This window comes from Carcharhinus amblyrhynchos, unplaced genomic scaffold (genome assembly GCF_965287045.1).
Source record: "Carcharhinus amblyrhynchos unplaced genomic scaffold, sCarAmb.v2.hapA chromosome_157, whole genome shotgun sequence".
NCBI classification, from domain to species: domain Eukaryota; kingdom Metazoa; phylum Chordata; class Chondrichthyes; order Carcharhiniformes; family Carcharhinidae; genus Carcharhinus; species Carcharhinus amblyrhynchos.
In genome coordinates, this window is record NW_027649897.1 from 51,758 (window position 1) to 76,678 (window position 24,921).

General features: G+C 49.4%; 1 protein-coding gene across 1 annotated transcript in view; it reads left to right on the forward strand.

Annotated features, from left to right (window-relative positions):
* Positions 1–24,573, forward strand: part of LOC145338737 (V-type proton ATPase catalytic subunit A-like) — a 64,004-nt gene extending 39,431 nt beyond the window's left edge. The window contains exons 10-14 of the mRNA XM_080183127.1: positions 44–107; positions 9,786–9,989; positions 21,792–21,886; positions 22,453–22,624; positions 24,430–24,573. Coding sequence (XP_080039253.1) covers positions 44–107; positions 9,786–9,989; positions 21,792–21,886; positions 22,453–22,624; positions 24,430–24,522 — 628 coding nt within the window. The 3' untranslated portion in view covers positions 24,523–24,573. The remainder of the gene's footprint in view (positions 1–43; positions 108–9,785; positions 9,990–21,791; positions 21,887–22,452; positions 22,625–24,429) is intronic.
* Positions 24,574–24,921: the final 348 nt, after the last annotated feature.

The window sequence follows — 24,921 nt, forward strand, 5'->3', positions numbered from 1 at the left end:
ACTGTGACAGTGACTGATCTCTCTCCCTCTCTCTCTCTGTTAGTGTGTCTCCCCCTGGTGGGGATTTCTCTGACCCTGTCACCTCTGCTACGCTGGGGATTGTCCAGGTGAGGTCCCAATCCTCCGGCTAACACTTTCAGAGCAGGCATGAATATTGACCACTGCCTATACCGGGCGGGTTCAGTTCCGGCCTCGGGCTGCACATTCTCCCCGTGTCTGTGTGGGTTTCCTCCAGGTGCTCCGCTCCCTCCCACATGACGAAGGTGTGTACTTTAGGTAGATTGGACATGCTAAATGTCTGTGGTTATGGGGACAGCGGAGGATAGCAAGGTGGGGTGGTGGGAGAGGTGGAGAAGATGGACAAGGGTAATATGCTCTCCAGAGAGTTGGTCCAGACTCGATGGGCTGAATGGCCTCTTTCCGCACTGTAGGAAAGAAATATCCAAATTAAGACCACCAGTCAATTAGTGTCAAGTTTCTTGAAGGGGGGAAGGTCCATTCAGCCCCTCTCAAGCACGCTACAGGAACAGGAGGCCATTCAGCCCCTCTCATACATGTTACACAGGAACAGGAGGCCATTCAGCCCCTCTCAAACATGTTACACAGGAACAGGAGGCCATTCAGCCCCTCTCAACATGTTACACAGGAACAGGAGGCCATTCAGCCCCCCTCAAACATGTTACACAGGAACAGGAGGCCATTCAGCCCCTTCAAACACGTTACACAGGAACAGGAGGCCATTCAGCCCCTCTCAAATATCTTAAACAGGATGAGGAGGCCATTCAGCCCCTTTCAAACATGTTATACAGGAACAGGAGGAAGCCATTCAGTCCTTCTCGAAATTGTTACTCAGGAACATGAAGAGGCCATTTAGTCCCTATCAAACATTTACTCAGGAACAGGAGACCCAGTCAGCACCACCCTCCTCTCCACTGCCGCTCAAGCCAGTTCAACAGGAAGCTCAATGAAATGCCCCTTAACCTTGTAAATTAGATTGAATACAAGCAGAGTTTGTGTAACCTCGCTGGGAATTTCTCTGTGTCACATTCTGATCGAGGTCAAGATAACTTTCCTTCTGCATGGTGCGCAGGACAGTTCACAGTAACTCCAGGCGTGGCTTAAGTAGCTGCAGGATAACTGCCAGCGCCTTTATACTGGAGACATTCAGGTTAATACTGCAGTAAACCATTGGGTCATTTTCTGTACCTGTTCAGGGCTGTTTAATGAGCCGTGTACCTGGAGCAACCTTCACCCTCGCTGACCCTGACCCTCCCATTCCCCCTCCCTCCTCAACTTAACATCCAGCTTCCAGGAATCTCCCACACATTCCAGCACTTCCACATTGAAACCGGTCGTGGGAGGAGAGCCTCTGACATCACTCACTCACTCACTCACTAACTCACTCACTCACTCACTCACTCACTCACTCACTCACTCACTCACTCACACTCACTCAGACTCACTCACTCACTCAGACTCAATCACTCACTCACTCACACACTCACTCACTCACTCACTCACTCAGTCACTCACTCAGACTCACTCACTCACTCAGACTCACTCACTCACTCACTCACTCAGACTCACTCACTCACTCACTCAGACTCACTCACTCACTCACTCACTCAGACTCACTCACTCACTCAGACTCACTCACTCACTCACTCACTCAGACTCACTCACTCACTCAGACTCACTCAGTCAGACTCACACACTCACTCACTCACTCACTCAGACTCACTCACTCACTCAGACTCACTCACTCACTCACTCAGACTCACTCACTCACTCAGACTCACTCAGACTCACTCACTCATTCACTCACTCAGACTCACTCACTCACTCAGACTCACTCAGACTCACTCACTCACTCACTCACTCACTCAGACTCACTCAGACTCACTCACTCACTCACTCAGACTCACTCACTCAGACTCACTCAGACTCACTCACTCACTCACTCACTCAGACTCACTCACTCACTCAGACTCACTCACTCACTCAGACTCACTCAGACTCACTCACTCACTCACTCACTCAGACTCACTGACAGACTCACTCACTCAGGCTCACTCACTCAGACTCACTCACTCACTCACTCAGACTCACTCACTCAGACTCACTCACTCACTCACTCAGACTCACTCACTCACTCAGACTCACTCAGACTCACTCACTCACTCACTCAGACTCACTCACTCACTCACTCAGTCAGACTCACTCACTCAGACTCACTCACTCACTCAGACTCACTCACTCACTCACTCAGACTCACTGACAGACTCACTCACTCAGGCTCACTCACTCAGACTCACTCACTCAGACTCACTCACTCACTCACTCAGACTCACTCACTCAGACTTACTCACTCACTCACTCAGACTCACTCACTCAGACTCACTCACTCAGACTCACTCACTCACTCACTCAGACTCACTCACTCACTCAGACTCACTCAGACTCCCTCACTCACTCACTCAGACTCACTGACAGCCTCACTCACTCAGGCTTACTCACTCAGACTCACTCAGACTCACTCACTCACTCACTCAGACTCACTCAGACTCACACACTCACTCACTCAGACTCACTCACTCACTCACTCAGACTCACTCACTCACTCACTCAGACTCACTCACTCAGACTCACTCACTCACAAACTCACTCACTCAGACTCACTCACTCACAAACTCACTCAGACTCAATCACTCACTCACTCACTCACTCAGACTCACTCACTCACTCACTCACTCACTCAGACTCACTGACAGACTCACTCACTCAGGCTCACTCACTCAGATGCACTCAGACTCACTCACTCACTCAGACTCACTCACAGACTCACTCACTCAGACTCACTCAGATTCACTCACTCACACTCAGACTCACTCACTCACTCACACTCACTCAGACTCACTCACTCACTCAGACTCACTCAGATTCACTCACTCACTCACTCAGACTCACTCACTCACTCACTCAGACTCACTCACTCACTCACTCAGACTCACTCACTCACTCACTCACTCACTCAGACTCACTCAGACTCACTCACTCACTCACTCAGACTCACTCACTCACAGTCTCACTCACTCACTCACTCAGACTCACTCTCTCAGACTCACTCAATCACAGACTCACTCACTCACAGACTCACTCACTCACTCAGGCTCACTCACTCAGACTCACTCACTCACTCAGACTCACTCACTCACTCAGACTCACTCACTCACAGACTCACTCACTCACTCACTGACTCCCTCACTCAATCACAGACTCACTCACTCAGACTTACTCACTCACAGACTCACTCATTCACTCACACTCACTCATACTCACTCACTCACTCACTGACTCACTCACTCACAAACTCACTCACTCACTCAGACTTACTCACTCAGACTCACTCACTCATTCACTCACTCACTCACACTCACACTCACACTCAGACTCACTCACTCACTCAGACACACTCACAGACTCACTAACTCACAGACTCACTCACTCACACTCACTCGCTCAGACTCACTCAGACTCACTCGTTGGGCCGAAGGGCCTGTTTCCCGTGCTGGGTTGTTCTTTGTTCTTTGTTCTTTCAAAATCTCACACAAACAGTCACACGGTATGTGGAAGAACGCACTTGTTGACACAGCCCTTAATCCCAGCTAAGCTGTGACCAAGGTAACCTGGAGCGTAGTTCTGCACTGCCTTCCTGGTAACTGCCTGACAGTCAACCCTGACTCAATATCAGGTTAGCTAAAACTCAGCTGCACTCCCCTCACCGTCAGACCACAGCGACCTCCCAAACACCACCTTCACATCTTAGCCACAGTACTCAGTGACCTACAGCGGCTCCCAGCCAGGCAGCACCTCACGTTTCAATCTTTGATTTCAAACACCTACAAATCTCCTATCTCTGTGACCTCCCCCAACCCCTACAACCCTCCTATCAGTGTAACCTCCCCCAGTCCCTACAACCCTCCCTATCAGTGTAACGTCCTCCAGCCCCTAAAACCCTCCCTGTCTCTGTAACCTCCTCCAGCCCCTACAACCCTCCCTATCTCTGTAACCAACCCCGGTCCCTACAACCCTCCCTATCTCTGTAACCAACCTCGGTCCCTACAACCCTCCCTATCTCTGTAACCCACCCTATCTCTGCAATCTCCTTCCACTCCTACAACTCTCCCTATCACTGTAACCTCCTCCTGCCTCTACAACCCTCCCTATCTTCGCAACCTCTTTCCGCTCCTACAGCCTTCCTTATATCTATAACCTCCTCCAGCCCCTACAACACTCCCTATCTCTGTAACCCTCCCTATCTCTGTAACCTCCTCCAACCTCTACAACCCTCCCTATCTCTGTAACCTCCTCCAACCTCTACAACCCTCCCTATCCCTGTAACCTCCTCCAGCCCCTACAACACTCCCTATCTCTGTAACCCTCCCTATCTCTGTAACCTCCTCCAGTCCCTACAACCCTCCCTATCTCTGTAACCTCCTCCAGCCCCTACAACCCTCCCTATCTTTGTAACCTCCTCCAGTCCCTACAACCCTCCCTATCTCTGTAACCTCCTCCAGCCCCTACAACCCTCCCTATCTCTGTAACCTCCTCCAGTCCCTACAACCCTCCCTATCTCTGTAACCTCCTCCAGCCCCTACAACCCTCCCTATCTCTGTAACCTCCTCCAGTCCCTACAACCCTCCCTATCTCTGTAACCTCCTCCAGTCATTATAACCCTCCTTATTTCTGTAATTTCTTCCTGTCCCTAATATCCAACTACAGACCTTTGCTTCACCGCACATCTTTTCTTTCAATTTGATACCATCCCAACCTTTGCTATTTACCCATGGAGGATGCATCTATTTGGCTGTCTTTCATTCTCGGTGGTTAATCAGTAATGAAATATTTCCTCAAACGCCTGCCAAGTTTGACACCCTTTGCCTTTGTTATCCAGTCCATTGTAACTCTGCTTTAATTTTCATATCATTGCTTTCATTTACATTTTCAAAGGCGAGCTTCAGACCCACATTTCTTCCCCTCAAACTGGAGGTGAAATTTCATTGTGCTATGATGGCTCTTGCCGAGAGGATCTTTTACCCGTTTATCAATCCTGTCCCGTCGCACAATTACCAGCTCCAAAATACCAGGTTCAGTCCCAGAATTTAATCATTTGAAAAACAAACTGTCCAGATGACACATTTACCAAGCCGCTTTTGCAAAATTCAATTCGTAACTCTCTCAAGGACGTCACTGGGCAATATAAAAGCCTTTGAAATTTGCCGAGATACTTCACAGGGGTGTTGTGAAGCCAGGTTTGATACAGATACGGAGATATGAGTCAAAGATTGGTCAAACATCCTCAGGGAAGGAGCAATGGAAGGCTCAATAGTGTCAAAAATTCACCAATATCCCAAGGCTCTAGAGGGATGGGCAGATATTTACCAGTGCCGTGCGATGTACAAATAATTGAAAATAATGTTTCAGCATTCCCCCTGCACATTCTCGCAGGATCCTCTGCTGTGGATCTGTGGGTACCGAGAAAAAGAAAATAGGAGCTAGAACTCAGCCCTTATAGCCTGCGCTGTGATTCAATATGATCATGACAGATCCTCTAACTCAATGCCATGCTCCCCCTGCCAGCTCCCAATACCCCTTGACACCTTTTGAACCCAGAAATCTATCCATTTCCTTCTTCAATATATTGGTCTCTAGAGGAAAGAATTCCACAGCTCCAACAGCCTCTGAGTGAAGAAAGTTCTCCTCACCTCAGTCCTGAATGGCTTACCCCATATCCCAAGACTGTGATACTTTGTTCCACACCAACACCACTGCTCCCCGCCTCCCTCCACCCGCCAGAGGAAACAACATCCCGACATCCAAAGCATCCAGCCCTGTCAGAATTTAAAAGACAAGTCTCTCAGTGACACGGTAGCACAGTGGGTTAGCACTGCTGCTTCACAGCTCCAGGGTCCTGGGTTCGGTTCCCGGCTCGGGTCACTGTCTGTGTGGAGTTTGTACATTCTCCTCGTGTCTGCATGGGTTTCCTCCGGGTACTCCGGTTTCCTCCCACAGTCCAAAGATGTGCAAGTTAGGTTGATTGGCCATGCTAAAAAATTGCCCCTTAGTGTCCTGGGATGTGTAGGTTAGAGGGATTAGTGGGTATAATATGTAGGGATATGGGGGTAGGACCTGGGTGGGATTGTGTTTGGTGCAGACTCGATGGGCCGAAGGGCCTCTTTCTGCACTGTAGGGTTCTATGGTTCTATGATATCAGCTCCGAGTCAGCAGGTTGTGAGCTCACATCCTTAACAGAGAGTTGAGCACAAAATTCCAGAATAATCCGCAAGGTGCAGTACTGAGAGAGTGCAGCACTGTCAGAGGGTCAGTACTGAGGGAGTGCAGCACTGTCAGAGGGTCAGTACTGAGGGAGTGCAGCACTGTCAGAGGGTCAGTACTGACGGAGTGCTGCACTGTCAGAGGGTCAGTACTGAGGGAGTGCCGCACTGTCAGAGGGTCAGTACTGAGGGAGTGCTGCACTGTCAGAGGGTCAGTACTGAGGGAGTGCTGCACTGTCAGAGGGTCAGTACTGAGTATTGTAGCTTTGGATTGTGATCCAGTTAAAAGCTCCCAAAGATGCATGGTATGATCTTATGGACTCGCTACACCTGGTGATTGGCACAGTGAGCGGGTACGATGGTGCCCGGGACAAAAACCAGGTTCATGCCCAGTTTCTGGTCACAGCCGAGTTCCCAGCATTGTTTTGCCGGCGGGACTGGCTCCGCACTCAGAAAGGGGGCAAAGCCTATTTAAATCTCAATGACACGGTGGGATATATCCCAAAATACTGAAAGAGGCAAGGGTGGAACTTGTTAGGGCCTTGAGAGAGATCTTTGTATCCTGACTGGCTATTGGGGAGGTATGATGTGGAGATGCTGGTGTTGGACTGTGGTAAGCACAAGTCTCACAACACCACGGAGAGCTGTGACAAGCCGTGTTCCTCAGGGATCAGTGCTGGGACCTCTGCTGTTGTAATATGTATTCATGATTTGGAGGAAAATCTCACCAGTTTGATTAGTAAGTTTGCGGATGACACAAAGGTTGGTGGATTAACGGCGGCACCGTAGCACAGTGGTTAGCACTGCTGCTTCACGGCTTCAGGGTCCTGGGTTCGATTCCCGGCTCGGGTCACTGTCTGTGTGGAGTTTGCACATTCTCCTCGTGTCTGCGTGGGTTTCCTCCAGGTACTCCGGTTTCCTCCCGCAGTCCATAGATGTGCGAGTTAGGTTGATTCCCCATTCTAAATTGACCGTAGATGCATAGGTTAGAGGGATTAGTGGGTATAATGTGTCAGGATATGGGGGTAGGGCCTGGGTGGGATTGTGGTTGGTGCAGACTCGATGGGTCGAATGGCCTCTTTCTGGACTGGAGGATTCTAGGATAGCGATGAGGACCATCAGAGAGAATACAGCAGGATACAGATCAGTTGGAGACTTGGGCAGAGAGATGGCAAATAGCGGTTAATCTGGACAAATGTGACATAATGCATTTTGGACGGTCAAATATAGATAGGAAATATACAATAAATGGCAGAATCCTTAAGAGTATTGTTAGGCAGAGGGATGTACAGGTACACAGGTCACTGAAAGTGGCAATGCAGGTGGAGAAGGTAGTCAAGAAGGCATACGGCATACTTGTCTTCATCGGCCGGGGCATAGAGTTTAAAATTGGCAAGTCATGTTGCAGTGTCATAGAACCTTAGTTAGATCACACTTGGAATATACTGTTCAATTCTGGTCGCCACACTACCAGAAGGATGTGGAGGCTTTGGAGAGGGTACAGAAAAGATTTACCAGGATGTTGCCTGGTATGGAGGGAATTAGCTATGAGGAGAGGTTGGAGAGGGAGGTCTTGCTGCAGCTGTATAGGGCATTGGTGAGGCTGCAGCTGGAGTACTGTGTGCAGTTTTGGGCGCCGCACCTGTGCAAGGATATTTTGGCCCTGGAGGGAGTGCAGAGGAGGTTTACTAGGCTGATACCGGAGTTGAGGGGGTTGAGCTATGAGGAGAGGCTGAATAAACTAGGCTTGTACTCGCTAGAGTTTAGAAGAATGAGGGGAGAGCTCATTGAGACGTATAAGATGATGAATGGGATGGATAGGATAGAGGTGGAGAGACTCTTCCCGCTCAAAAAAGACAGTAGGACTAGGGGGCACAGCCTCAAGATAAAGGGGAGGCGGTTTAGAACGGAGTTGAGGAGGAACTTCTTCACTCAAAGGGTGGTGAATCTCTGGAATTCTCTGCCCGTTGAAGTGGTGGAGGCTGCCTCGCTAAATATTTTTAAGACGCGGGTTGATGGGTTTTTGATAAGAGAGGGGATTAAGGGTTATGGGGAGAGGGTGGGAAAGTGGAACTGAGCCACAACAGATCAGCCATGATCTTATTGAATGGCGGGGCAGGCTCGAAGGGCTAGATGGCCTACTCCTGCTCCTATTTCTTATGTTCTTATGTTCTTATGTAAACCTGGTTTGTTCTCACTGGAATGATGGAGGTTGAGGGGAGACCTGATAGAAGGCTACAAGATGATGAGAGGCATGGACAGAGCGGATAGTCAGAAGCTTTTTCCCAGGGTGGGAGAGTCGATGACAATGGTTTAAGATGCGAGGGGCAAGATTCCAAGGAGATGTACGGGGCAAGTTTTTTACAGAGAGGGTGGTGGGTGCCTGGAACTCGCTGCCAGGGGGAGGAGTGGAAGCAGATATGACAGTGGGTTTTAAGGGGTGTCTGGACAAATAAATGAATAGGATGGGAATAGAGGGATATGGTCCCCGGAAGGGACCAGAAGGGTTTTAGTTCAGTCGGCAGCATGGTCAGTGCAGGGGGCTGAAGAGACTGTTCCTGTGCTGTAATTTTCCTTGTTCTTTGACATGCTCAGCATGCCAGGAACGGGTCCTGGGTGGCATCATCTGGGCTCACATTCCCATTCATCCATGCCAGTCAGAACTCACACCGACTGCTCTTCTGCACCAACGGGGACCAGAAGTGACGGCCTGGCCAGGGGGGATCAGAGAGCATTGAAGCCCCTGAGGGGTCAGGGCAGAGCTGGACAATCCCCATGGGGCAGTGCCAACCTGCAGTGCCCATCTGGCACCCTGCCACTGCCCACTGGGCATCATCGCACCGCTCTTTGGGCACCCTAGCACCATTCACTGGGCACCCTGGCACTGCCCACTGGGCACCTTTGCCATGCCCACAAGGTACCATAACTGCACCAGGGCAGTGCCAAGGGCATGAGACCAGAGTCGGATTGGAGCCTGAGTGGTGGTGGGGCTACACAGCGAGGGTGGTGGGGGGGAGCTGTGCAGGGAGGGAGGCAAGGGTGGATCTTGGCAGGGGAGGGGAGCTCTCCAGCCAGAGGTGATTGGCAGGGGAGGGTATGGAAGGAGAGGTGATGACTGGGTATAGTGAGTTGAGGGGGGGTCGTGTGCAGGGTGGGATTATAATGGGGAAACTCATCAAGAGGATCCCACTGCCCCGATGCCAACGGATTGTGTTGCCATTTGGGGGGGGGGTGGGGTTACACTGCCAATGTCACCAATGACAGGGGGGTGGGCAGGGTGGAGTGCGATGCCCGTGAGGGTGGTCGGTTGGGGGCAGGGGTGGCAGGTGGCTGCCTGCGCAATGGCACCCCGAGCCGTCTCAGCGCCCCCCCCATTGCATCCACAACATCTGAATCCTTCCCGTTGCTGAAAGCTGAGGGTTTGGACACATTCTCCATCTTGTGCTGTAGGTATTCTGGGGGCTTGATAAGAAGTTAGCCCAGCAGAAACATTTCCCCTCGGTGAACTGGCTGATCAGCTACAGTAAGTACACCCGGACGCTGGACGAATATTACGAGAAGCACTTCTCCGAGTTTGTTCCCCTGCGTACCAAGGCCAAGGAGATTCTTCAGGAGGAGGAGGACCTGGCTGAGATTGTACAGCTGGTCGGAAAGGTGAGCCACGGAGGGGGAGGGAGGGGTAGGGAGGAGGGGGAGGGAGGGGAGGGAGGAGGGGGAGAGAGGGGAAGGGAGGAGTGGGAGAGAGGGGAGGGAGGAGTGGGAGGGAGTGGGAGGGAGGGGAGGGAGGAGTGGGAGGGAGGGGAGGGAGGAGTGGGAGGGAGGGGAGGGAGGAGTGGGAGGGAGGGGAGGGAGGAGGGGGAGGGAGGGAGGGACGGGGAGGGAGGAGTGGGAGGGAGGGGGAGGGAGGAGGGGGAGGGAGGGGGAGGGAGGAGGGGAGTGAGGGGAGGGAGGAGTGGGAGAGAGGGGAGGGAAGAGTGGGAGGGAGGGGGAGAGAGGGGAGGGAGGAGTGGGAGGGAGGGGAGGGAGGAGTGGGAGGGAGGGAGAGGGAGGAGGGGGAGGGAGGGGAGGGAGGAGTTGGAGGGATGGGAGGGAGGAGTGGGAGGGAGGGGAGGGAGGGGAGGGAGGGGGAGGGAGGAGTGAGGGAGGGAGGGATGGGGAGGAGTGGAGGGAGGGGGAGGGAGGGGAAGGAGGGGGAGGGAGGAGTGGGAGGGAGGGATGGGGAGGAGTGGGAGGGAGGGGCAGGGAGGAGTGGGAGGGAGGGGAGGGAGGAGTGGGAGAGAGGGGAGGGAGGAGTGGGAGGGAGGGGAGGGAGGAGTGGGAGGGAGGGGGAGGGAGGAGGGGGAGGGAGGGGAGGGAAGAGTGGGAGGGAGGGGGAGGGAGGAGTGGGGGAGAGGGGAGGGAGGAGTGGGAGGGAAGGGCAGGGAGGAGTGGGAGGGAGGAGGGGAGGAGTGGGAGAGAGGGGGAGGGAGGGGGAGGGAGGAGTGGGAGAGAGGGGAGGAGGAGTGGGAGGGAGGGGAGGGAGGAGTGGGAGGGAGGGGCAGGGAGGAGTGGGAGGGATGGGGAGGGAGGAGTGGGAGGGAGGGGGAGGGAGGAGTGGGAGGGAGGGGGAGGGAGGGAGCGGAGGGAGGGGGAGGGAGGAGTGGGAGGGAGGGGTAGGGAGGAGTGGGAGGGAGGGGGAGGGAGGGAGGGGGAGGGAGGAGTGGGAGGGAGGGGAGGGAGGAGTGGGAGGGAGGGGGAGGGGAGGGAGGAGTGGGAGGGAGGGGAGGGAGGAGTGGGAGGGAGAGGGAAAGGGGAGGAAGGGAGAGGGAAAGAAAGAGGGAGGGGAGAGGAAGGGAGGAAGTGGAGGGAGGGAGGGAGGGAAGAAGGGTGACAGGTTTTTGGGGACTCTCGCTCTCTGTGTGTTGGGGTGGTGTGTATCTATTTGTATTTATTTCCCTCTCTCTCACCTGCTCTCTGTCAGCCACAGAATCACAGAGATGTACAACACAGAAACAGGCCCTTCGGCCCAACTCATCCATACTGACCAGGTTTCCCAAACTGATTTAGTCCCATTTGCCTGTGTTTGGCCCATCTCCCTCTAAACCTTTCCTACTCATGTCGCTTTCAAATCTGTAACTGTAGTAATTGTAGCCGCCTCTACCACCTCCTCTGGCAGCTCATTCCATCTACATCCCACCCTCTGTGTGAAAAAGGTGACACTCAGGTCCAGTTTCAATCTTTCCCCTCTCACCTGAGGCCTGTGCCCTCGAGTTTTGAGCTGCCCTACTCTGGGGAAAGATTTTGACTCTTCACCTTATGATGATTTTATAGACCTGTATAAAGTTATCCCCTCATCCTCCTACACTCCAGGGAGAGACAGTCCCAGCCTATCCAGCCTCTCCTTAGAATTCAAACCTTCCATTAGAGTCATAGAGATTTACAGCATGGAAACAGGCCCGTCGGCCCTAAGCTAGTCCCAATTACCCGCACTTGGCCCATATCCGTCTATCCCCATCTTAACCATGTAACTTTCTAAATGCTTTTTAAAAAACAAAATTGTACCCACCTCTACTACTCCTTATTCCAGACACTCACTATCCTCTGTGTGAAAGAAAAAGCTGCTCTGGACACTTTTGTGTCTCTCCCCTCTCACCTTTAACCTATGCCTTTTAGTTTTAGACTCCCCTACCTTTGGGAAAAGATATTGACTTTCTCGCTGATCTGTGGCCCTCATTATTTTATAGACATTATTATAAATCTTTTTTGCACCCTTTCCAGTTTAATAACATCCTTCCTCCAGCAAGGCGACTGGAATTGTACCCCTTACTCCAAATGTGGTCTTACCAATGTCTTGTACAGTTGTAATATAAAGTCCCAACTCCTGTACTCAATGCCCTGAATGATGAAGGCCAGTGTGCCAAACTTCTCCTTCACCACCCTGTCTTCCATGATGCCACTTCCAAGGAACTATGTACCTGTACCCCTCGGTCTCCCTGTTCAACAACACTCCCCAGGCCCTACCATTAACAGGTGTAAGTCCTATCCTGGTTTGTCTTACCAAAATGCAACACTTTATCTGAATTAAACTCCATCTGCCATTCCTTGGCCCACTGGCCCAGATGATCAAGATCCCATTGTAGTCTTACATAACGTCTTCACTGTCCACTCTACCACCAATTTTAGTGTCATCCACAAACTTACAAAGTCTGCCTCCTAAAATCTCATCCAAATCGTTTATATAAATGACAAACGACAGTGGACCCAGCACCGATCCCTGGAGCACACTGCTGGTCACAGATCTCCAGTCTGCCTGCTACACAAACCAATTTTTTTTAATCCAATTGGCTAGTTCTTGCTGGATCCCATGTGACCTAACCTTCCTGACTGGTCTACCATGCTGTACCTTGTCAAAGGCCTTGCGAACGTCCATGTAGACAATGTCTACAACACTGCCCTCATCTTTTCTTTGGTCACCCTTTCAAAAAACGCTATCAGATTTGTAAGACACAATTTCCGACGTACAAAGCCATGCTGATTATTCCTAATCAAAGAACAACAAAAGTTACAGCACAGGAACAGACCCTCCATGCTTACACCGGTCATGCTGACCATCTGAACTAAAACCTTCTACTCTTCCAGGGTCCATATCTCTCTATTCCCATCCTAGTCATATATTTGTTTACTATTACTATTTAAAGGGCAAAAAGCTGCAGCAGGCTACGGTGCAGAGGGACCTGGGGGTCCTTGTGCATGAGTCGCAAAAACCCAGACTACAGGTGCAGCAGGTGGTCAGGAAGGCGAATGGGATGTTGGCCTTTATAGCGAGGGGGATTGAATATAAAAGCAGGGAGGTCTTGCTGCAACTGTACAGGGTACTGGTGAGGCCGCAGCTGGAGTACTGTGTGCAGTTTTGGTCGCCACACTTACGCAAGGATATTTTGGCCTTGGAAGGAGTGCAGAGAAGGTTCACGAGGCTGATACCGGAGATGAGGGGGTTAGCCTATGAAGAGAGACTAAATAGACTGGGCTTGTACTCGTTGGAGTTTAGAAGAATGAGGGGGGATCTCATTGAGACGTATAAGATAATGAAGGGGATGGATAGGGTAGAAGTAGAGAGATTCTTCCCGCTTAGAAAGGACAGTAGGACTAGGGGGCACAGCCTCAAGATAAAGTGGGGGCGGTTTAGAACACAGTTGAGGAGGAACTTCTTCACTCAAAGGGTGGTGAATCTCTGGAATTTTCTGCCCGTTGAAGTGGTGGAGGCTGCCTCGCTAAATATATTTAAGACACCGGTAGATAGGTTTCTGATAGACAAGGGAATTAAGGGTTATGGGGAGAAAGCGGGAAAGTGGAACTGAGCCACTTCAGATCAGCCATGATCTTATTGAATGGCGGGGCAGGCTCGAGGGGCTAGATGGCCTACTCCTGCTCCTATTTCTTATGTTCTTATGTTGTCTAGACACCCCTTAAAAGTCACTATCGTATCTGCTTCCACAACTTCCCAGCGGTGAGTTCCAGGCATCCACCATCCTCTGTGCAAAAAAATTGCCTCATACATCTCCTTTAAACCTTGCCCCTCGCATTTTAAACCTATGCCCCCGAGTAATTGACTCTTCCGCCCTGGAAAAAAGCTTCCACTCTGTCCACGCCCCTCATAATCTTGTAGCCTTCTATCAGATCGCTCCTCAGCCTCTGTTGTTCCAGTGAGAACAAACCAAGTTTCTCCAACCTCTCCTCACAGCTAATGCTCTCCATACCAGGCAACATCCTGGTAAATCTTTTCTGTACCATCTGCTGAGCTTCCACATCCTTCTGGTAGTGTGGTGACCAGAGTTGAACACTATATTCCAAACACAGCCTAACTAAGGTTCTATAAAGCTGCAACATGACTTGCCAATTTTTAAATTCAGTACCCCAGCCGATGAAGACAAGCATGCCGTATGCCTTCTTGACTACCTTCTCCACCTGCATTGCCACTTTCAGTGACCTGTGTACGTACACCCAGATCCCTCTGCCTATCAATACTCTTAAGGGTCCTGCCATTTACTGTATATTTCCTATCTGTATTAGACCTTCCAAAATGCATTACCTCATATTTGTCCAGATTAAACTCCACCTGCCATCTCTCCGCACAAGTCTCCAACTGATCTATATCCTGCTGTATTCTCTGATGGTCCTTATCACTATTCGCAAACCCATCAACTTTTGTGTCGTTCACAAACTTACTAATCAATCCAGTTACATTTTCCTCCAAATCATTTATATATATTACAAACAGCAAAGATCCCAGCACTGATCCCTGAGGAACACCGCTTGTCACAACCCTCCATTCAGAAACACACCTTTCCACTGCTACCCTCTGTCTTCTTTGACTGAGTAAAAAGTCTGACAACACCAGGTTTTAGTCCAACCGATTTATTTGATGATAGACTCACAAGCTTCAAATATCATCAATATCATCAAATAAATCGGTTGGACTAAAACCTGGTGTTGTCAGGCTTTTTACTGTGTTTACGCCAGTCCAACGCCGGCGTACCCACATCATGACTTCTTTGACTGAGCCAGTTTTGTATCCATCTTGCCAGCTCGCCTCTGATCCCATGCGACTTCACCTTCTGCACCAGTCTGCCATGAGGGACCTTGTCGAAGGCCTTACTGAAGTCCATGTAGACAACATCCACTGCCCCACCCTCATCAACCATCTTTGTCACTTTCTTGAAAAACTCGATCAAGTTAGTGAGATATGACCTCCCCTTCACAAAACCATATTGCCTCTTGCTAATACATCCACTTATTTCCAAGTGGGAATAAATCCTGTCTCGAAGAATCCTCTCCAATAATTTCCCTATCACTGATGTAAGGTTCACTGGCCTGTAATGACCTGGATTATCCTTGCTACCCTTCTTATACAAAGGAACAACACTGGCTATTCCTCTGAGACCTCTCCTGCAGCCTAAGAGGACACATAGATTTCTCTCAAGGCCCCAGCAATTTTCTCCCTTGCCTCTCTCAGTATTCTGGGGTATAGACCATCAGGCCCTGGGAACTTATCTACTTTAATGTTTCTCAAGACCCTCAGTACCACCTCCTTTCTGATCTCAACATGAGTCAAACTATCTACAAACTATCAGTCCTTGCCTTTCCAAATACATGTAGATCCTGTCTATCAGTATTCCTTCCGAGGTGATGGCCTAGTGGTATTATTGCTAGATTATTAATCCAGAAACTCAGCTAATGTTCTGGGCAAGCAGCTTCGAATCCCACCACGGTAGATGGTGGAATGAAGAATCTGCTGGCGATCATGAAACCATTGCCGTAAAAACCCACTGGTTCACTAATGGCCATTAGGGAAGGAAATCTGCCATCCTGACCTGGTCTGGCCAACATGTGACTCCAGAGCCACAGCAATGTGGTTGACTCTCAACTACCCTCCAAGGACAACGAGGAATGGACAATAAATTCTGGCGCGCATGTCCTATGAATGAATAAAATTTTTTTAAAAACTTACCCCCCACTGACGTTGGGCTAATCGGTCTGTAGTACCATGGTTTTTCCCTGTCAACTTTCCTAAATAAGAGATCAACATTTGCCTCCCTCCAGTCTTCTGGCGACTCACCAATAGCTGTCCATGATACAATTATCTCCCTAGCTTCCCCAATGCCCTGGGATACACACAATCAGGTCCCAAGGATTTATCTACCTTTATGCGTTTTAAGACCTCTAGCACCTCCTCTTCTGCTTTTCAAGACATCTCTATTTACTTCCCCGCGTTTCCTAACTTCCTCCGTGGTGAATACTGACAAGAACTATTCATTTAGGATCTCACCCATCTCCTGGGGCTCCACACATAGACAACCTCATTGATCTTAAAGGGGACCTATTCTCTACCTAGTTACTCTTCTGCCCTTAATATGTTTGTAAAATATCTTTGGATTCTCCTTTACCTCCCCTGTCAAAAGCTATCCCATGTCCCCTTATTGCCCTCCTGATTTCTCTTTGAAGTGCACTCCTACACCCCCTATACTCCTCAAGGGATTCACTTGACCCCCAGCTGCCTACACTCGACATAAGCTTCCTTCTTTTTATTGACCAGAGCCTCGATATCTCGAGTCATCCAGCGTTCCCTACTCCTGCCAGCCTTGCACTTCACACTAACAGGAACACGCTGGCCCTGAATTCTCGTTATCTCGTTTTTGCTTGCCGGACTGTGTGTGTCCACAGGTACACGTGAGTGGTGTTTGTGGGCATTTGATAAGATGCCACACAAAAAAATTTAACATAGAAGGTTCTTGCACATGAGATTAGGAGTAATTTATTACCTTTGATAGAGGAGCGGCTAACTAATTGAAACATAAGAACATAAGAAATAGGAGCAGGAGTAGGCCATCTAGCCCTTTGAGCCTGCCCCGCCATTCAATAAGATCATGGCTTATCTGTCGTGGCTCAGTTCCACTTTCCCGCTTTCTCCCCATAACCCTTGATCCCCTTGCCTACCAAAAACCTATCTACCCGCGTCTTAAATATATTTAGCGAGGCAGCCTCCACCACTTCAACAGGCAGAGAATTCCAGAGATTCACCACCCTTTGAGTGAAGAAGTTCCTCCTCAACTCTGTTCTAAACTGCACCCGCCTTATCTTGAGGCTGTGCCCTCTTGTCCTGCTATCCTTTCTGAGCGGGAAGAACCTCTCCACCTCTACCCTATCCATCCCATTCATCATCTTACACATCTCAATGAGATCTCCCCTCATCCTTCTAAACTCTAATGAGCACAGACACAGTCTATTCAGCCTCTCCTCATAGCTCAACCCCCTCAACTCCAGTATCAGCCTAGTGAACCTCCTCTGCACTCCCCCCAAGGCCAAAATATCCTTGCGTAAGTGCGGCGCCCAAAACTGCACACAGTACTCCAGCTGCGGCCTCACCAGTACCCTATACAGCCGCAGCAAGACCTCCCTGCTTTTATATTCTATCCCCCTCGCTATGAAGGCCAGCATCCCATTCGCCTTCCTGATCACCTGCTGCACCTGCAAGCTGGGTTTGGTAAGCAGAGAGTTAGGATAATTAGGAAAGTGAAGTTAAGGCCACAGGCAGATCAGACATAAGAGGTGAGACAGGATTGGGGGGCTGAATGGCTACGTTTGCCTCATTTCTGTGTTTGTATTCAAACATAGTAATAGTCACAACAGAGACTCACACAGTAACACGGATACACACAGTCCCAGAACACAATAGACACACACACACTAACAAACACATCCACACACACATCAACATACACAAATATTTACACAAAGTCCAACAAGGGGCACACATGCGATGGGTCGTACTTGGGCTGCTGTTGAATGTTAAGCAGAGTGTTGAATGTTAATGTTAACTCTCTGGTAAGCAGAGAGTTAGGATAATTGTGTCTTGTTCTGGTTGGCAAGATGTCACTAGTGGGGTGTCACAAGGTTCGATCCTTGGGTCCCAACTATTTGCAAGCTATATTAATGATCTGGATGCAGGGATAGTAGGTACCTTAACCAAATCTGCAGATTTCACTTAAATATGGTGTAGTAAGTTGCGATAATGAAATAAAAAGTTTACAGATCGGTCTGGTTAGGTTAAGCGAATGGGGAAAAATTTGGCAGATGGAGTTTAACGAAGATAAGTATAAGGTTAAGGCCTTCATTAATTGAGGGATTGAGTTTAGGAGTCGGGAGGTAATGCTGCAACTTTATAAGACCCTTGTCAGACCCCACTTGGAGTACTGTGCGCAGTTCTGGTCACCTCACTACAAGAAGGATGTGGAAGCTATTGAGAGGGTGCAGAGGAGATTTACAAGGATGTTGCCCGGAATGGGTGGCATGCCTTATGAAGTTAGGTTGAGGGAGCTGGGTCTCTTCTCCCTGGCGAGACGAAGGTTGAGAGGCGACCTGATAGAGGTTTATAAAATGTTGAGAGGAATAGATAAGGTGGATTCTCGGAGGCTATTTCCCAGGGCTGAAATGGTCGCTACGAGACGACACAGGTTTAAGGTGCTGGGAAGCAAGTACAGAGGAGATGTTAGGGGTAAGTTTTTCACTCAGAGGGTGGTGAGTGAGTGGAATCGGCTGCCGTCAGTGGTGGTAGAGGTGAACTCGCTGGGGTCTTTTAAAAGACTTCTGGATGAGTATATGGGCTCTAATGGGATTGGGAGTTACCGATAGTTCTAAGGCTTGGTAGGTATGGATATGATTGGGACAACTTGTGGGCCGAAGGGCCTGTTTGTGCTGTAGTTTTTCTATGTTCTATGTTGTCCACTCTGGCAGGAAAAATACAAAGGCAAATTATTATCTAAATGAAGAGAAACTTCAGAGTGCTTTGGTGCCCAGGAATCTGGGTGTCCCTGTGATCGAATCACAGAAAATTAGTATGCAGGTACAGCAGGTAATATGGAAGGCAAATGGATTCTTGACAGAATAGAACAGAGAAGTAGTGAACTGTTTCTGTTACTGTACAAATCATTATTGACACCACAGTTAGAATATTATGTACAGTTTTAGTCCCCTTACTTTGGGGAGTTTTATTGGAGGTGGTTCAGAGGTTCACTAGATTGATTCCAGAAATAAGGGATTTGATGAATGAAGAGAGATTGGGCAGTTCACTCCTATACTCACTGGAGTTCAGGAAAATGAGAGGAGGTCTAATTGAGGTGTACAAGATGATGGGGGGAGGGATTGGCAGTATAAATGTGGAGAGGATGTTTTCTCTTGTGGAGTAATCAAGAACAAGAGGTCATTGTTTTAGGATAAGGGGTTGCACATTTAACTCAGAGATGAGGAGAAACTACTTCTCTTAACAGGTCATGGGTCTGTAGAGTGCAGTGGATACTGGGACATTGAGTAAATTTAAAGAGGAGATAGATTTTTAATTAGTAATGGGTTGAAGGGTTTTGGAGAATGGGCAGGAAAGTGGAGTTGAGGCCAAGATGAGATCAGTTGTGAGCTTATTGAATGGTGGAGCAGGCTCGAGGGGCTGACTTCTCATAATTTTTATGATTCTTATGATTGTGTTTGTGGTACTGTGTATAGCATGTTTATATTTGTGTACGTGTGTCTATGTATGCATTGTGTCTGTACGTGAGTGAGTACTTGTGTGTGTGTCTGTGTGTTCGTGGTACTTTGTGTAAATATTTGTGTGTGCAGATGTGTGTGTGTTGTGTGTGTTTGTTGTACTTTGTGTAGATATTTGTGTGTATAGATGTGTTTGTGTTGTGTGTGTTTGTTGTACTTTGTGTAGATATTTGTGTGTTTGTGTGAGTGTGTGTTTATATGTGTGGTGTGTTTGTGTGTGTGTGGGTCTGTGTGTTCGTGGTACTTTGTGTAAATATTTGCATGTGTTTGTTGTACTTTGTGTAAATATTTGTGTGTGCAGATGTGTTTGTGTGTGTGTGTTTGTTGTACTTTGTGTAGACATTTGTGTTTTTGTGTGAGTGTGTGTTTGTATGTGTGGTGCGTTTGTGTGTGTGTGTCTATGTGTTTGTGGTACTTTGTGTAAATATTTGCATATGTTGATGTGTGTGTGGATGTGTTTGTTAGTGTGTGTGTATGTGTTGTGTTCTGAGACTGTGTGTACCTGTGTCACTGTGTGAGTCTCTGTTGCGACTATTACGATGTTTGAATACAAACACACAAATGAGGCAGATGTGGCCATTCAGCCCCTCAATCCTGTCCCACCTCTTATGTCTGATCTGCCTGTGGCCTTAAGTCTACTTTCCTGCCAACACCCGATAATCTTTGACAGCCTTGTTCATCAGGAATCTAATTCAGCATTTAATATATTTAACCACCCTGTCTCCACCACTCTCCGGGCAAAGAGTTCCACAGATTCACCACCCTTGGACAGGAAGAAATTTCTCCTCAATTTTCTCTTACTTGGGACAGAGGGAGCCCTCATGTTTAAACAATGTTCCCTCGTTCCAGCGTCTCCCATAACGGGAAACATTCTCTCAGCGTCTAGTCGAGTCGCCTCAGGGTCTGATATATTTCAATAAGTGAGTGTGAGTCTGTGAGATGTGGGTATGTCGGCTGCTCCTGATTTACTGCCCATCCCTAATTGCCCTTAAACTGAGTGTCTCACTCGGTCATTTAAGGATCACATTGCTGTGGCTCTGGAGTCAGATGTAGACCAGACCGGGTGAAGATGGAAGGTTTCCTTCCCTAAAGGGCAGCAGTAAACCAAAAGGTCAATGATAGTTCCTTGATCACCATTCTGAGACTGGCTTTGTATTCCAGATTCATTCATTGAATTTAAATTTCACAAGCTGCCAGAGTGGGATTCGGACCTGAGTTCCCAGAGCATTACCCTGGCCTCTAGATAACTAACCCAGTGACAATACTGCTTCCCCCACCTTTTGTCCAACTATCTCTTTATCTGCATCTCTCTCTCACTCTGTCCTTCACTCTCTCTCTCACTTTGTCTCACACAATCTCTCACTCTCTAACCCATTCTTTGTCACTCTCTCTCTCTCTTTCCCGCTCTTTCTGTCCCTGTCTTTCTTTCTCTCCCTCCATTCCTCTCTCTCACTCTTTGCCCCTCTGTCCCTCTCTCTCTCTGTCACTCTCTCTCCCTTTCTGTCGCTCCCTGTCACTCTCTCTCTCTCTCACTCTCTCTGCCTCTCTGTCCCTCTCTCTCCCTTCCTATGTCAATGTCTCTCTACCTCTCTGTCACTCATTCTCCCTGTCACTCTCTGTCTCACTTCTCTCACTCTGTCACCCACTCCCCCTTTCTGTCACCCCCTTTCTGTCACTCACTCTCGTCACTCACTCTCTGTCTCTCTCACTCTCTGTCTCTCTCACTCTCTGTCTCTCACTCTGTCTCTCTCTTTCTGTTTGTCTGTCTCTCTCTCACTCTCTGTCTCTCACTCTCTCTCTCTCACTTTCTGTCTCTCACTCTGTCTCTCACTTGCTGTCTATCTCTCTCTGTCTCTTTTTGTCTCTCTCCCTCTTTCTCTCTCACTCTGTGTGTCTCACTCTGTCTCTTTCTGTCTCTCTCTGCCTCTCTCACTCTCTCTCTCTGTCTCTCTCTCTGTCTCTCTCACTCTCTCTCTCTGTCTCTCTCTCTGTCTCTCTCACTCTCTCTCTCTCTCTCTCTCACTCTCTCTCACTTTCTGTCTCTCACTCGCTGTCTATCTCTCTCTCTTTTTGTCTCTATCCCTCTTTCTCTCTCACTCTGTGTGTCTCACTCTGTCTCTTTCTGTCTCTCTCTCTCTCTGTCTCTCTCACTCTCTCTCGCTGTCTCTCTCACTTTCTGTCTCTCACTCTGTCTCTCACTCGCTGTCTATCTCTCTCTCTTTTTGTCTCTATCCCTCTTTCTCTCTCACTCTGTGTGTCTCACTCTGTCTCTTTCTGTCTCTCTCTCTCACTGTCTCTCTCTCTCTCTCTCTGTCTTTCTCTCTCTCTGCCTCTCTCCAGCTCTGTAATAAATATATTTTTGAATCCACTCTTGTCCCACAGGCCTCTTTAGCTGAAACAGATAAGATCACTCTGGAGGTGGCAAAGCTCCTTAAGGATGATTTTCTGCAGCAGAACGGACACTCTCCCTATGACAGGTGGGTGGGGGGTGAGGAGGAAGGGGAGGTGGGTGGGGGGTGAGGAGGAGGGGCAAGTGAGTGGTGTAGGGATGTTTGGGCAAAGGAAGCGAGAGTGGGAGGGGTCAAAGGGATTCTCCGAAGCCCCTATTCCAAGTGATACCCCTTTGGACAATCCAACATGGACAGGCACATAGACATTGCGAGGTCCCCACACTCCTCCTGTGAGGTGGGTGAGCTGCTGGCCTCCGGTTTACCTTCGTGGAGGGAGCGATGCCTCCTTGAGTCAGAATCATTGCCCCTACATCTGAGCGGAACCCAACCCCCTTCCGATTACCAGGAACTCAGAGTGAGGGGTGGGGAAACCCAAAAAGTGGGGGGGTGGTGTTGGCTGTAGCTCAATTCTTCCTGTGGGATCCTGCTGTGCAGAGGGAGTGACATCGGCGCCTCCTGGAGGGGTAATGACGTGGCAGTTACCTAACACAGTGTGGTCTCCTTCCTGTGTCCAGTGCTCACGGGTAGGCTCGCCCTCACAAACCACCCTCCCCCATCATTTTCTCTCTCTCTCTCTCGTCCCTTGTTTACAGGTTTTGCCCCTTCTATAAGACGGTGGGGATCCTGCAGAACATCATTGGTTTCTACGAACTGGCCCGACACGCAGTGGAGACCACGGCACACTCTGAGAGTCGCATCACCTGGGCGAATATCCGGGAGAACCTGGGAGACGTTCTGTACAAGCTCAGCTCCATGAAGTTCAAGGTGAGTGTGCAGTAGGCCCTCTTTCCCCAACCCACCAACTGCTCAGACCCTCAGGTGAGATAGCCTTGGGTGGAATGATGACACAGTGGTTAGCACTGCTGCCTCACAGCGCCAGGGATCTGGCTTCAATTCCAGCCTCAGGTCACCACCGTCTGCGTGGAGTTTGCACATTCTCCCCGTGTCTGCGTGGGTTTCCTCCGGATGCTCTGGTTTCCTCCCACAGTCCAGAGATGTGCAGGTTAGGTGCATTGGCCACGCTCAATTGTCCCTTAATGTCAGGGAGACTAGCAGGGGTTGTGGACATAAGGCCTGGGTGGGATTGTTGTTGGTACAAGTTCAATGGGCTGAATGGCCTCCTTCTGTAGGAGTTTATGATTCTATGAACCTCACTGAGCCACCTGATTACCAGGATCTGTGTTAACCCTGCAGGGTATAAATATGAGGGGGAAGAGAGTCTTTCTCTCTCTCTGTGACTCCATCTGTACCATTATCTCTGTTTGTCTGTCTCTCTCTACATTTCTGAGTATCTCTCATTCACTCTGTCTCTCACTCCATATCTATCCAACTTTAACAACATAAGAACCAGGAGCAGGAGTCGGCCATCTGGCCCCTCGAGCCTGCTCCGCCACTCAATAAGATTGTGGCTGATCTTTTTGTGGACTCAGCTCCACTTACCCTCCCGCTCACCATAACCCTTCATTCCTTTACTGTTCAAAAATGTATCTATCCTTGCCTTAAAAACATTCAGTGAGGTAGCCTCAACTGCTTCACTGGGCAGGGAATTCCACAGATTCACAACCCTTTATGTGAAGAGGTTCCTCCTCAACTCAGTCCTAAATCTGCTCCCTCTTATTTTGAGGCCATGCTCCCTCGTTCGAATTTCACCCACCAGTGGGAATAACTTCCCTGCTTCTATCTCATCCGTTCCCTTCATAATTTTACATGTTTCTATAAGATCTCCCCCCATTCTTCTGAATTCCAATGAGTTTAGCCTCAGTCAACTCAGTCTCTCCTCATAAGCCAACCCTCTCAACTCCGGAATCAACCTAGTGAATCTCCTCTGTACCCCCTCCAGAGCCGGTATATCCTTTCTCAAGTAAGGAGACCAAAACTGTACACAGTACTCCAGGTGTGGCCTCACCAGCACCTTATACAACTGCAACATAACCTCACAGTTTTTAAACTCCATCCCTCTAGCAATGAAGGACAAAATTCCATTTGCCTCCTTAATTACCTGCTGCACTTGCAAACCAACTCCTTGTGATACTTACACAAGGACACCCAGATCCCTCTGCATGCTGCAACTTTTTTTTACCATTTAAATAATGGTCCAGTGAGAGTAAATAATAGTTCCTTTCCATCACTCTCTCTCTCTCTCCCCCATCTATCCCTACGAGTGTCTCTTTGTCTCAATCTGGGCACAGTGGTTAGCACTGCTGCCTCACAGTGCCAGGGACCCGGGTTCAATCCCTGGCTTGGGTAACTGTCTGTGCAGACTCTGCATGTTCTCCCCATGTCTGTATGGGTTTCCTCCAGTGAGGTGCATTGGCCGTGCTAAATTCTCCCTCAGTGTGCCCAAACAAGTGCCCGAGTGTGGCCACAAGGGGATTTTCACAGTAACTTCATTGCAGTGTTAATGTAAGACGACTTGTGACACTAATAAATGAATTTTAAAAAAATGTTGAATGGCGAAGCAGATTTGAGGGGATGAATGACTTACTTCTGCTGCACTCTTTCTACTGCTCTCCTTCCCCCTCTCCGTTTTACTCTCTCTCTTTCTCATTCCCTCTCTTATTCCTCACCAGGATCCAGTCAAGGACGGTGAGGCGAAGATAAGGGCAGACTATGCTCAGCTCCACGATGAGATGCAAAATGCGTTCCGCAATCTGGAGGATTGAGTGAGGACTGGGCGGCTGATCGGCCACGGGAGGCGGCACCCCAACAGTGGGAAAGGGATCAGAGTGTTGCAAACACCTCACCCCCTCCAAACATTAAATAAAACAAATACTTCCAAATACAACAACTGCTCGCTGGCATTTTGTTTTAAATATTGCAGGTTCGTGGGGAGAGGTGGGTGAGAGGGTTAATTCCCCCTCCGATAGGGGAACAGACTGCCCGGTGTGTGTCAATGGGGGAGAGGTGGGTGAGAGGGTTAATCCCCCCTCCGATAGGGGAACAGACTGCCCGGTGTGTGTCAATGGGGGAGAGGTGGGTGAGAGGGTTAATCCCCCCTCCGATAGGGGAACAGACTGCCCGGTGTGTGTCAATGGGGGAGAGGTGGGTGAGAGGGTTAATCC